Source organism: Macadamia integrifolia, chromosome 8 (genome assembly GCF_013358625.1).
Source record: "Macadamia integrifolia cultivar HAES 741 chromosome 8, SCU_Mint_v3, whole genome shotgun sequence".
NCBI lineage: Eukaryota > Viridiplantae > Streptophyta > Magnoliopsida > Proteales > Proteaceae > Macadamia > Macadamia integrifolia.
In genome coordinates this window covers 18,875,833-18,889,106 of record NC_056564.1, presented here as the reverse complement: position 1 = coordinate 18,889,106, position 13,274 = coordinate 18,875,833, and the positions used below count along the sequence as shown (strand labels likewise).

The 13,274-nt window shown below is 36.8% G+C and overlaps 2 protein-coding genes across 2 annotated transcripts in view; both read left to right on the top strand.

Annotated features, from left to right (window-relative positions):
- The window catches only part of LOC122087571 (replication factor C subunit 2-like), a 17,199-nt gene extending 15,692 nt beyond the window's left edge, over nt 1-1,507 (top strand). The window contains exons 5-7 of the mRNA XM_042656744.1: nt 610-738; nt 827-1,021; nt 1,104-1,507. Of these exons, the coding sequence (XP_042512678.1) occupies nt 610-738; nt 827-1,021; nt 1,104-1,214 (435 nt within the window). The 3' untranslated portion in view covers nt 1,215-1,507. The remainder of the gene's footprint in view (nt 1-609; nt 739-826; nt 1,022-1,103) is intronic.
- Nucleotides 1,508-6,340: 4,833 nt separating this feature from the next.
- LOC122086303 (CEN-like protein 1) lies at nt 6,341-8,271 on the top strand. The gene is made up of 4 exons (XM_042655061.1): nt 6,341-7,105; nt 7,229-7,290; nt 7,615-7,655; nt 7,757-8,271. Exons 1-4 carry the CDS (start codon nt 6,902-6,904, stop codon nt 7,972-7,974), a joined length of 525 nt encoding a protein of 174 aa, XP_042510995.1. The 5' UTR covers nt 6,341-6,901; the 3' UTR covers nt 7,975-8,271.
- Nucleotides 8,272-13,274: the final 5,003 nt, after the last annotated feature.

Genomic DNA, 13,274 nt, shown 5'->3' with positions numbered 1-13,274 from the left:
GGGGGGGTTGGGGAAGTGTTTGAGGAGCATCTTTCAGATTAAGGTCCTTGGCTCACATTTTTAATTTTTTAATGTCAGGTATAGATTATCTCTGAGATTTCTGTATTTAACTTGAGTCTTGGATCCCCCCCTCCCCTGGGTGACTTGTATTCATGCAGTATGGGCTTTCATGAGGTTTCCTTTTAGAAGTTCTCTTTTTGTAGTTGATTCATGCGTTAATGGTTTTTATTTATGTATAATTTTTGATATGGAATATATAATGTCTGAGATTTTAAATGTTGGTGTCTCATTCCTCCAAATTCATTAGCTGAAAGAACCCTTCTTTGGTAGCATTAGGTTATTTGGCCTTATACCTTAATTGAGATGGACAGGACGTGGGTCTAGTGATCCTTACTGCATGTGCATGATTACTGTAGACTGATTCTTGGGTTTAAAAAGAACACAGGTGTACTTTGGCCCTAGACACACTTAATTCCACCCATGTGACAGTTAATGCCAGTTTTTTTAACAAACTGACAAATCTATTTATCATATGATATGCAGGGGGTAATGTTGTTAACAAATCAGTGAATTTTTTTTAGATTTTATCTGTATTTGCAATCAATGCAGGTTCCATATGTGCCAGAAGGCCTTGAAGCAATTATTTTCACTGCTGATGGTGATATGAGGCAGGCTTTGAATAACTTGCAGGCCACATACAGTGGTTTCCGTTTTGTCAATCAAGAAAATGTGTTCAAGGTTAGAATTTAAAGTTATTCTTCAACCTTCTGTTATTGGTTAGCAGTCTTCATTGCAGGAAATTCAGTGGTTTCTTAATGGTTTTCAGGTCTGTGACCAGCCTCATCCCTTGCATGTGAAGAATATGGTCAACAATGTACTTGATGGAAAATTTGATGATGCCTGTTTTGGGCTGAAGCATCTGTATGAGATGGGTTATTCCCCAACTGACATTATCACAACCCTTTTCCGGATAATTAAGAATTATGATATGGCTGAGTATCTAAAACTAGAATTCCTGAAGGTATGCATGGTAATTGCTAGCATGTCATAAACTATACAGTGTGCCTCACCATTGGCTAATATCTTTTTGCTTGAGTTCACAGGAAACTGGATTTGCACACATGAGGATTTGTGATGGAGTTGGCTCACTTCTTCAGTTATCTGGTCTCCTAGCCAAGCTTGCTCTAGTGCGGGAAACTGCTAAAGCCGTGTAAGTTTGACCTGTTCTTAGCTAGATCTCTTGGACATTCAAAGATGTATATATCTGTGATCATGGATTTGGCTTCTATATGTATGTTATTACGTATGTTTGGTTTCTGTGCCACCAGCAAAGATACAATTGTTGGTCAAAAGCTTGTTTAAACAAGACCCTTCCAAACATTCAGGAACCGTGATCATGTCACAAACCATACCTGATAGTCTAAATCATGGGATGGTTAAAGGTGATAGAAGTTAATTAAGTGAGCTTAATCTCAATGTGACAGAAAGCCATCATTTTTACTTGTTTGTTTCTTGATGAGAGAAACTTTTGATGCAGGTGTGACATTGGATATCTCCTGTAATATTTTCTATTTGATAGGGGTGTTCTTTACTAAAAATATGATTTTTAGATAAAAAGTTTGGAGAAAGTAAAGAGGCACTCCAACATAGCCCAAATATCTAACACGTAGTGCCTTTTTTTATGTTCAAATTATGTGGACGTTCCATCTACATTATCTTTTATTAGTTTGAAAATCTTGAAATGTCTCAGCCCCAATCCACTTATTTTACATGGAGAAGTGAGGTATAATTTGACCTAAAAAAAGTAGTGAGAGATAAAGAATGATGGACATTTCAACTTTTTGCACTTTTGTGGTGATTTCCTTTTAACTGTTGAGATACAATTAGTCCTAGCAAGTAGGCTATATAGGGAGGCAGAACTTGAAACTTGATATTGAGCTAATCCAAAAGGGGGATGGTGGGGGGGCTTCCTATCTAATGGTTAGTTTGACCAAGATGCCTTAGGAATGATGGACTGCGGTCATATCAAAAAATGGTTAGGAATCATCAGTTTTCCAAGACCGTCGTGTTGCATCACTCCATATATTTTTTTCCTTGGGTAAATACTTATAAGGAATTTTTGCTCAACCTATTTTATGGTTCAATGTAAAAAAGCTGTATAGCTGAAGACCCCACCACACCCCTTTTTCTGTTTTCATTTTTGGTACTCTGAATTACTGTCATTTTTACCACTTTAATTGATTGAAGCATGGAATGGAATGTGAGGCATAGAAAAGGTATTGGTATTGAGGAACTGCTCAATAAGATGCCATCAATAGAAACTTGCAGCTGAAATTGCACGATCCCGTCGTACGTAATACTTGAATATGTGAGGTAAGTGGGGTCTCTCACCATAAGCAGCAAGACAAAAGTGTTTCTGTTTCTATTATGTCTTTGTACTTTTGTCACAGTATTCCTCATTTCTTACGTGTTACGGTATCATTTTTTTTACTGTGGCAAATTTAAACTCCCTAGTTGGCAGTGGATTTAAGTATGGTATCGGATCGCCCCGATACCTTGTACCCGTTTTGCATGTTCGCAATTTTGATACATACCAGATATGGGTGATCCAATACTGTATCAATTTATTTTTTAGATGATCAATACCCGATCCAATACCATGCACTAAACTAAAACCAAGATAGTAACTGACATGAATAATGAAGAAAGTGTTGGATCCTTGGTTACAAGAAGTATTTGAAGAAGCCGTCCTGATCCTCACTGATTGATCTATCCAAACTAAAGGGATCATGCGGGATTATGATTTATGTGTATTCTTATTAAAGTAGTCATATGTAATTGTCTCCGACTATTGCTTATAAAATAAGTCACTTCTCGCTTTCAATTAATGGTATTACAAATTAGAGGTGCAGTGGATATTATTTTCATTTTTAGGGATCACCCTAAATTATGGAGAATTTTAGGGGTGGTATAAGAAAAATTTCCTATAATTTATGAGCAAGGGAATCTTATCCACTTTGTAGCCACTATGCTAGCACATAGGCCAATGAGGGGTGGCGCGTGAAAACATCTAGACTAGGGCAATGCAGTCTTTTTGGCTCATTATCTCTAGACGTACAGAGACACAAGAGGACAAGGTTCTTTTCTTCAAATTTATTTAGGGAGGGATCTTTACTTGATCGTGTGGCTACTGACCATTGAAAGCACACAGAGGCATCAACCACTGGAGATAGGGTTGTCTTTTCACGTGGCCATGTGTCCAAGTGTAGGGGCACACAATTATGTACCATTATTTTTCTCATTTATGAGATTTATGGCAAAATGTTTTCTGTGGGGTAGTGGCGTTGAGTCCAGATACATGGGGGAAAAATAATTGGCTTGCCCCATATGAAAAGCAATAATGCCTTTCCTGTTGATTCTTTTATGTGCGTTCCCATTGGTCCATGCGTTGATGTAAGGATTACACTCTTAAATAGAAAATTCTTTCCCATGATATGTACTAAGATACATAATATATAATATGCATATTCTCGATTTGGTACAAGAATGGGTAATTCAGTATGGTTTGATTCATATCAAATAGTTTTACCATAGATACCAAATCGTACCACACTGCAGAAGGTTCCCTTTTTAGATATCGAAATTGCATCGATCCTCTTTTGATTTGATTTGATGTGGATTTTGATTTGGATATTCGATTTTGGTTCTAAATTGATACCTTTAGTTATTAGTCTACAACCTAGGGGAACAAGGTAAAGTGATACAAACTAAGAATTTGTTCAACTCTATTAAGGAGAAACCTAATTGGACAATGAGCACTAGTGGGTGGGCAGTGGCTATTGCTAAGAGGGCCAGGTTTCTAATTGGTATAATTGCTTCGGATCTGCTGTTGATATAATTGATGTACGTGCTCCAACTTCTTAATCTCCCTACTGCTCACAGGCAGGGTTTAAGAAATATAATCGGAACAATTGGATTATTATTGGCCAATATCAATCTTGGGGTGATTCCGAACCGATTGATCAAAACAAAATAGGAATAAAAATGTTTAAAAAAAAATCATTTCTAAATGAAAACCATGGGTATTTCTGTTTGATCCAAACTGATATAGACCAACCCGAATCAAGAATGAGTTGAGATCAGCCAAGACCAATTCTGATATAATAAACCATACTCGAGGTCGGGTTAAAACCTTCATTCTTCTCTCTCTCCTTTTCCTAATGAACTCATTGAGATTTTATTCTCACACCAAAAGGGTGAAAAAAATAATAAAAAGAATAAAGAGACACGCTAAATACAACTCACACACTCATCTGAAAATTGCAAGGCAATGCTCTAGGCAGGATTTGAACCTTATTCTATTCTTTGCTGTATCCATATCACGATATTCAGATTTCAGACATATCCACCCCCACCCCCACCCCCACCCCCAACCCCACCCAACCTCTCTCCTCCTCTCTCTGCATTCCACGTTATGGGGCATTTTTGTAACTTAAAAGGGTCCCATAGCCCTCTCTGTGTGCCACGTTTTGGGATATCTAGTAACTTCCCTCTCTAGAAAAAAAGGAAAAGGACAGGGGGTCCCCCCTCTCCTGTCCTGTGCCTCAGCCAGTCACCCTTTTTACCCTTTTCACCCTTTTTGAACTTTTTTGAGTCCTTTTGACCTACAAACTTTGTTGTTTCTTTCAACAAAATTTATGATGGAGGCCTTGAGAGTTCATCCTTTGAACCTGTTGCACAGTTTTGTCACCTTGTCAGTAGGTTCCATTTTATACTTTTTTAGTTAAATAACTGTGGCTTATTTAATCTGAACTTGTGATATTGAAGTGGAAGATCATGAATTGGGATTTGGTATATACCCATCAAACGGTTTTATATATGAATCCTTCTTGCATTACCTTTTATGCTTAATTTGTGAAAGTGAAACATATATCTATTACTACAATTGTCTGAGAAGTCTATAATTGATGACTGAGAATTTAAGACTTGACATGATAACTGAAATAAGTGCAATGGGGTTTGAGACAAAAAGAGGTGTGAAGGCAGTGAAGCGTGGGCAGCTTTAATCTCTTTATATACCTGGACTGGGATTTTACCTGAAAGTGGGAACCCCACCCCACGCCAGTACCAACTAGCAAGCACAAAACCCATTGGTCAAACAAGGCGGCCGTGGCTGCATAACATTGGGTGCCTTTCAATCTTTTACAAACCTTACCCCTCTGTGGGCTCACTGAGTGACTAGCGGGTGACCTCTGAATTTCTTTACTATATAATTCATCGGATTGTTTGGTTCACAATGATGCCTGGTTTTAGATTTTAGGAACATTTAGATTTTTTTGAGGGTATCAATTGGTTTGGTTTTGTTTGTTCGATATGATGTGATACAATTTATGTTTTGATAAGATGAAAATCAAAATCAAAGTGAATAATAATCCATCAAAATCAGAATTGTTTTGCATTGGATTCGGTTTTAATGGCTTCTATTTGGTTTTTCTTTACATGCGATTTGTGGTATCAATTTTGGCAATGCAAGAGGAAGCCAATCCAGTTTGAGACATGGATTTAGAGGATGGAGGTTTGAGTTTTGAGACCAGTTTCGACTGAAACCTGGGATTATTTTAGCCAAATTTGAAACCTAAGTTTCGAAGACCAGAATTTTGTGTGTGTGTGTGTGTGTGTGTGTGTTTGTTTCCTATTTTTATTATTTTACACATATTCCATAGATTAGTTTCATATAAATTTGCTAATGAATGCTAAGTGTTTCTACCAGATGCATACTAGCTCTATTATAAATAAGCAATTAAAACAATCAAAACATACATTAGGTTAAGAAAATACAAGTATATAACAATGATTGTTTAATCCTCTTGTTGTATAGAAAGAGGATTAAACATACATTAGGTTCAACCGCAACTAAGATCCGTAGTTTCAACCCAACTTGAGTTGAAACTGACTTTCGATGAATAAAAGAAACAAAGAAACTTTGTGCACTTCAAAAAAAAAAAAAAAGATAGATTTCTTTATGGTTCTTAGGGAAAAAAATAATGAAAAAAGATTGACACTTAATTTTTTGCGTTTCCCTATGCATAGACATAGTGGTTGGCGAAAAGACCGCCCCAGGTTGTTGCCCAAGTTGGTGGAGTGGCCACATGATCAGATAGTGATCTCCCCCTTCTTCCCCACCCCACCCTCCACAAAAAAAAAAAAAAAAAGGTCAGCATGACTGCTGCATCCAAATATTGGAGGGGTGAAATGATTGTCCCACCCCATGGAAATGGGAACCTCACCCTGCTGATATTTTCATGCATTCTCCCTCTCCCTAAAAAAAAAAAAAAAAAAAAAAAAGTTGGGTGGGATAACAACCCTAGTACTAGTCAAGCTTGTTGTTTTGTTGATAAAATATCTTGTTATGTGGTGGATATATGTTCCATGAAAAAAGCACCTTAAAAGGCGATTAATCACTCGCCAAGTGATATCGTGATTAATTAGTCGCTGTATACTCCACTCTCACTATTTATAAGTAAACGATGTTATTATTTATTTGATTATAAGTTGACCTATATATTATTTAAGCAGCAAAGAAGCTGGAAAGCGAAATGTGGGATCCATGCATATCATGTTCAAAGAAAATATTAGAGAACGTAGCAGTTTAGTGGATCCACTTCAAAGCTTTCAAATTAACTAGATCCTTTTGTTTCTTCAACTAATAATAAAATTATCTAAACAGATAATTTTCAAATCTTTAATCCTCCAAACTTCAAAATTAAGCTCCTACTCCCCTTCCTTATGCTTATAAAAGCATCTTCTCCTCTCACCAAATTGCAAACACCATCACCCTATACCACAAAATCTCTCTCTCTCTCTCTCTCTCTCTCTCTCTCTCTCTCAAAGGCAGTTTGGCATGATGTCGAGGTCCAACCAACCACTAACTTTGGGGAGAGTAGTAGGTGAAGTAGTGGATGATTTCACCCCTAGTGTGAAAATGAATGTTACTTACAATTCCAGCAACCAGGTGTGTAATGGCCTGGAGTTGATGCCTTCAGCTATTACCGCAAGGCCTCGAGTCCAGATAGGTGGCGAGGACATGAGAACATTCTACACACTTGTAAGAGCATACACTATGACCCTTCTGAAATCCTGCAGAAGTGGAAGCTTGTGCATTGGATATGCACTTTTTTCAATAATATATATTAATTTTTTTTTCTTTTTCGTGTGACTATTTATGTAGGTCATGACAGACCCAGATGTTCCAGGCCCTAGTGATCCATACCTGAGAGAGCATCTTCATTGGTTTGTGATAATTAACTACCAAACCCTAGCTCTTCTTTTCTTTAATTCCTTTAGTCTTCCTCTAATGACCTTCTGTTGCTCGGGTTGCAGCATGATTGCAACCCAATGTAGTAGCCAAGGGAATGGAATCACAAGGGTAGGTTTGAAAATACCCACTTTGGGTGAATTTCTCCACCCCTACCTTTGAGATTCCATTCCCTAGGCTAATGCGTTGCAACCCAGGCAGCAGCCAAGTTTCGCTCATAGCTTTACTACTATTTCTAATATCAACCAAAGTCATCTTCTTTTCTTTCCTTAAATGGGTTATCTCTACTTGACTTTCAGGATTGTTACAGACATTCCAGGTACAACAGACGCTTCCTTTGGTGGGTATCTCTAAAACTTTAATTTCACTCATAGAGTCTTAAAAGTTTTTTAGCTTTAAAGGGTAACATTATGCATGGAGTACTTAAATGGAGTTGAACAGGGAAAGAAATGGTGGAGTATGAGATACCGAAGCCAATCATCGGCATTCATAGGTATGTGTTCATTCTGTTCAAACAGAAGGGGAGACAAACAGTTGAGGCACCTCCATTAAGAGATCATTTCAGCACCAGAAAGTTCTCAGAAGCCAATGGTCTGGGCCTCCCAATGGCTGCACTCTACTTCAATGCACAGAGAGAAACTGCAGCAAGAAGAAGATGATCTTCATCATCATATGAAACTAAGCCACAGAGAGAGAGAGAGGGAGACAGAGGAAGGACGTCCTCTTTACTCTTTACTCTTTACTTTTTACACTTTCGTCAGCACTTTAGGGTTCTCTAGGGTTTGTTTTGTCTGTAATGTATGATGTGTTACGTACTGTACTAGTTATAAGTAGACTACTGGGTCTTGAGCGACCTTTGTTGGTTGCCAGAGAGAAAGGACATGTACGAGGATGTCCAACTCATCTTTTGCACGCCATGCATGGACCAGTAGAGAACTTGATCATTATTAGTTATATACTTGGTCTTGATCTGCTTTTTTTTTTTTTTTTAAATTCATCTAAGTCAGTTTGATAATGAAGTATGGATCATGCCCTAACCATGGATTTAGTCCACCCTATCAATGACAATATTGGTCATGGCGGATATCGATACCAATATGTATCAGCCGTATTGGATCATATCGTATTTATTTAATTCTAAATCAAAACACCAATTTTAATTAAGAAAAATCATATCTATATCATAGTGGTCAATCTATATCTATACGAAAATGGCTGATAAATTGTGACCCTAACAAATGAAAAAAAAAGTTCCCACATATGAACTGAGTTTTCCTTCACCCACGGTGATAAAAGATGAAACTCACAATAAGAGTAAAGGGAATAATTAATAACACCTCAATGGTTAGATTTTCTTCAACTTTTCCTTATAGGGTTTTGCTAACATCATCCAGTTGGCATTTTGGGGCGGGGGAGGGCTTGTTCAAAATTTAATAAACCCCTATTAATCATCCCCTTTTTTTTTTTTTTTTTCTTGCAAGGCCCATACTGATCCCACAATCGCATAGATCGGGTCATACCGAGGTTAAATGAGAATTATTCAAATTTCACTAAAAGCAGTAAAGAGCACTAAATACCTTTGTATGGGTGATCCAATGTATACCTAATGAGAATCGAACTTAGGACTTCCGAGTTTACAGCTTGTACCCTAATCAATCATCCCATTCAAAGTTTCAAACCTATGTAATATCACATATATGGCGTCAATATAATGAGGAAAATATGAAGTTTCCATAAAAGTCGAAGTACCGTTGAATCGCTCACCGTCGATCAAGGAAACTTGTCTCCTATAAAATAATTAAAGAAAAGAATCATGGTGCTAGGATGCTAGAGTGCTAGACTACCATTTTTTCTCACGTTTTTTTATTTTTATATTTATTTTTACACCTCTTGCTCTGAATATGTGGATCATACGTGGATGATATCATTTTTTGCAACATTATTGGAGCATGGATTTAGTTATCAGTATCGGTATCTGATCCGGATCAGTATCAGAGAGGATTGGTGTGTATCGGTCATTTTTGCCCTTGCTTTTTAAAAAAAGTAAGTTTTTTTTTTATTTTTTTTATTGTTATACCCCTAAAACTATACGAATAATGGATTCAGATCGATCAAGGATCGGGGATTGATCTCAATCAATACCGATACGATACTATCGATATGTTCAATACGATTTTTACCGATACTTGAAACCATGCATTGGAGTGGCGTGCAAATCTCCCATGCTAACGTTGTGGAGAATCCTCCCAAAATGTAATCCCATGCTTTTCTCTCTCTCACCTTTTTTTTTTTTATTAGAAAAAATCCATTCATATCAAGGTATTACTATTTCGAAACTAAAGCTTTGGTCCAAAGATCATAGGAAATAAGCATAAAGATAAATTCTAAATAAATATGGGACTGAGTTTTCTTTCACCCATCCTTCACCATGGACAAAAGTAGTGTCAGCTTACCAAATGGGAGGATAGTTGTGTCTCATAAATGGATGGTAAGAATGTAATGATAACCCAAGAATCTAATTATATGGTCACTTCAAGGAAAACTTTCCCATAAATATATAGCCAAATCTATAAGGTTCCTTCACCACAAAAAACAAAACAAAAGTAAAAATCTATTTTCTTTTCTTTTTTTCTCAAATTTTTTTAATAGGCAAGAGATTGTGTAACCCTTGCACTAGCACAGGGCAAATGAGAGTGCTCACAAAAACATCATTATATATAGGTTTTTTTATTCATGTAGGGTGAGAGTAATCTCACATGCTCTTGTGTGTAAGAATAGAAACCATACAATTAGGCAACTTTTATATATATATATATATATATATATTTATATTTATATTTATATTGATTAACTAAAACTAAGAAAGAAATTTTCAAATATGATATAGAAACTTTTATAATCATTATCCTACATCTCCGCCATTGCTAACCCCAAATCTAAATTTGGGTGGAGAGATACCGAATGTTATTCCTGAGTCTATTGCTAACTCAGCATCTCCACCTAGTCTCATAAGGCTTGTGAAAGCCTGACTCGCTAACATGTAAGTTCAACTTTTTATCAAAAGGATGGATGACTCCGGATCCTCTTCATGTACATCCAGACTTCCAGAGTAGTGGATGCCATGTGGCACCTTAGAACCCACTATCGGGTCAGGATACTCTTGATGTACATCCAGACCAGAGTCCCAGACTCCTAGAGGTTTAGATGCCATGTGGCACCCTATAAATCCACTACCGGGCACTTGTCCTTTTCTTTTCTCATTTTCATTTTCAATTCTCCACTCCTAATTCCCAAACTATTTCTTCTTCGTTAAATACGGAAAAGATAACACGATTTAGGTATCAGAATAAAAGTCACGAGCACATTTAACGAAGAAGAAAAGTATCCTAATCCTCTCCAAAACCTCTCCAAAACTGGAGACTTGGACAGAACTCAGCCATATCCAATAGCTGGGAGCCTTTTGGGAGGATCCAGATCCTCTGAAATGCGTCGGCCCTTTCAGTGCACATCGAATGACTGACATCACAGGGATATGCATCTTAAATGCTTTATAGACATCCAAGGTGCACTGGAGAAGACTGATGCACTTGAGAGGGTGTGCGGTGTGCCCGTGCCTGGGGTGCTCTTAGCCATTGGATGTGCGTGGGCTCTCTCCCACACTGGAGAGGATCTAGATCCAAAGAGAAAGGATTGGTAATGTGTGAGAATACTGGTAGGTTTTTCAGGTGCTACATGGAATCCTCTGGATTTACAGTACTTGTACATCCAGAGGATTTAGAATCCTCAATGTTTGCACCTCTTGAGTTTAAATCCTGCCGGTGCAAAGATAATCTTGAAAAGGCACTTTTTGACTCAAAAGTCTAGACCAATTTGAGTTGAACGAAAATCATAAAAATCTAAAACATAAATAATAAAAAATAAGGCAAAGGGTTGCTACAAGGCTGCATAAATGGTCGCTGAGCCAACACGAGTCCAATGGAGCACATACACAAACATCCAAGGGGATGGAGCGAGGTGATCATTTCACTGCCCCATGTGAGAGGGCACCGCATTCATAGAAAAATCTGAGGAAAAATGAATAAAAATGTATGATGGATCAGACAAATGGAATTTTGCCTTGGCGGAGGCCAATCCCAATTCTGGCCTATTCGAATCAGCCAATCCATGTACGAAATCTAGGGTTAGGGCAAATTCCAGCCGATTCTTAATCGATCCATCTCAATTCCAATACATACCACATTTGGAATCAGCTGGACCCTATCCACATCCTGATTCTAAGTTTAATAACCTTGCCTAGTACTAAAATGTGAGTGAATGGGCTGGGTTCAGAACATCCATGAAGGCTGTATATGTCCTAAGCTTATTATTCAAAGTAGGATCCATGTAGAAGACAACAGGTAACAACTGCTGTGTTAGGCACCAGAAAAGACTCTTAGGCCCGATTATGAGCCTATAGAGTCCATTTGTTGGCCCATAGAAGCCTGTCAAAGAACTACTGCATACAACAACTCAACTCAGTCTCATCCCAACTAAATGAAGTCACCTACATAGATCTTCTTTCCTCGATCAACTTTATTCACAAATTAGATAATGCTTTGATATTATAATTGAAATGTTCGTCTATTATTTGAAGGATGGAATATATATATATATATATATATATATTTTAGATAAATATGAAATATCTTTTCTTGAGTTCCATCAAAGATTTATGAAGAAAGAGAAAATCACGTCATGATAGGGTAATAGAAACTGATCTCTCTTTTAAAGGAAAAAAGAAACCTATGCTAGTCACGTGGCTCTTGCGCCCCCAGACATAGAGTCATTTGAAATTATTTCTCTATCCCTTGTGAAATAAAAATCCCATTAATATTAATGCCCTTACACGCGCTCTCATTGACCCCATGCTGATGGTGCAGGGCCCATGCAAGCAAGCAACAATCTCTTGTATATCTTTATTTAAAAATAAAAAAAAGGAGAAAAGGTGTAAAACTCCTTTTCTCTTTTCTTTTATCTTCTCTCATTGATTGGAGCACTTGTACACTAAGGCTATGTTTGGTAGCCAAGAGAAGAAAATAAAAGAAAAAAGAATCTAGAAAATAAAAGAAAATAAAAGAAAAGAGAATAAATGGTGAGAAAATACAAAGAGTATGTATGTTTGGTTACCAAGAGAATAAATAAAATAAAAGAAAAAAATTCAAAAAATTTTGAATTTTAAGAGAGATAGATACATAGGAAATCATCGTGTAATTATTATTTTTTGTCTTATTATATTTTCATATTTTCTCATGTTTTTGGCAAGAAAATTTTCGAGGGAATGAAATAAAATTTCACAATTCCCAAGAGGGATTTTGAATTTGAAAAAGGGAAATCTTCTCTTGGGTGAAGACATATCAAGTGTAAAGAAAAATTCTTAACCCAAGGAAAAAAATACAAAAGTGTATTCTTTTATTTTATTTTCTTTTCTTCTCTTGGCTACCAAACACAACCTAAAGTTCCATTAATGATTGTGGAGATGACACTCTCTACATAGCTCAACATGCGTTGTAGCATTGATTAGATGAGGCTGAAATTGGGTGGATAGATATGCTACATTTGGTTTGCGCTTTTGGAATGTATTATAGATTGATAAATATGCACTCCAATAAATCATACCAAAATCAACATTAATTTCAAAATGTTTACTTTATAATTACACATGTTTTCAGAGTGTAGTTGTATAGTTTATTCTCTTGAACCACAATTTAGAATTGAGACCTACAGGCGGTGAGGAGTCCGAAACCCCCAAAATGTTGAGATTTAGCAGATAAGATGACAAGTATATGTTAAATAAATAGTGGATCCAAATGTTTAAGATCATGGATGGAAGATTAAGGTTGTGTTTAGTATGAATTCTTATAATGCATTTTCAACTTAATGTGTAATCCAATAGTTCATACAAAATGCAGCCGTAGTCTCC

Bases quoted from the DNA above. Each gene is read 5' to 3' on its own strand.
- LOC122086303 (XM_042655061.1), top strand. From the start codon at position 6,902: ATGATGTCGAGGTCCAACCAACCACTAACTTTGGGGAGAGTAGTAGGT. The intron at 7,291-7,614 runs GTTTGTGATAAT...CTTGACTTTCAG, and splicing joins CTGAGAGAGCATCTTCATTG to GATTGTTACAGACATTCCAG. The intron at 7,656-7,756 runs GTGGGTATCTCT...GGAGTTGAACAG, and splicing joins TACAACAGACGCTTCCTTTG to GGAAAGAAATGGTGGAGTAT.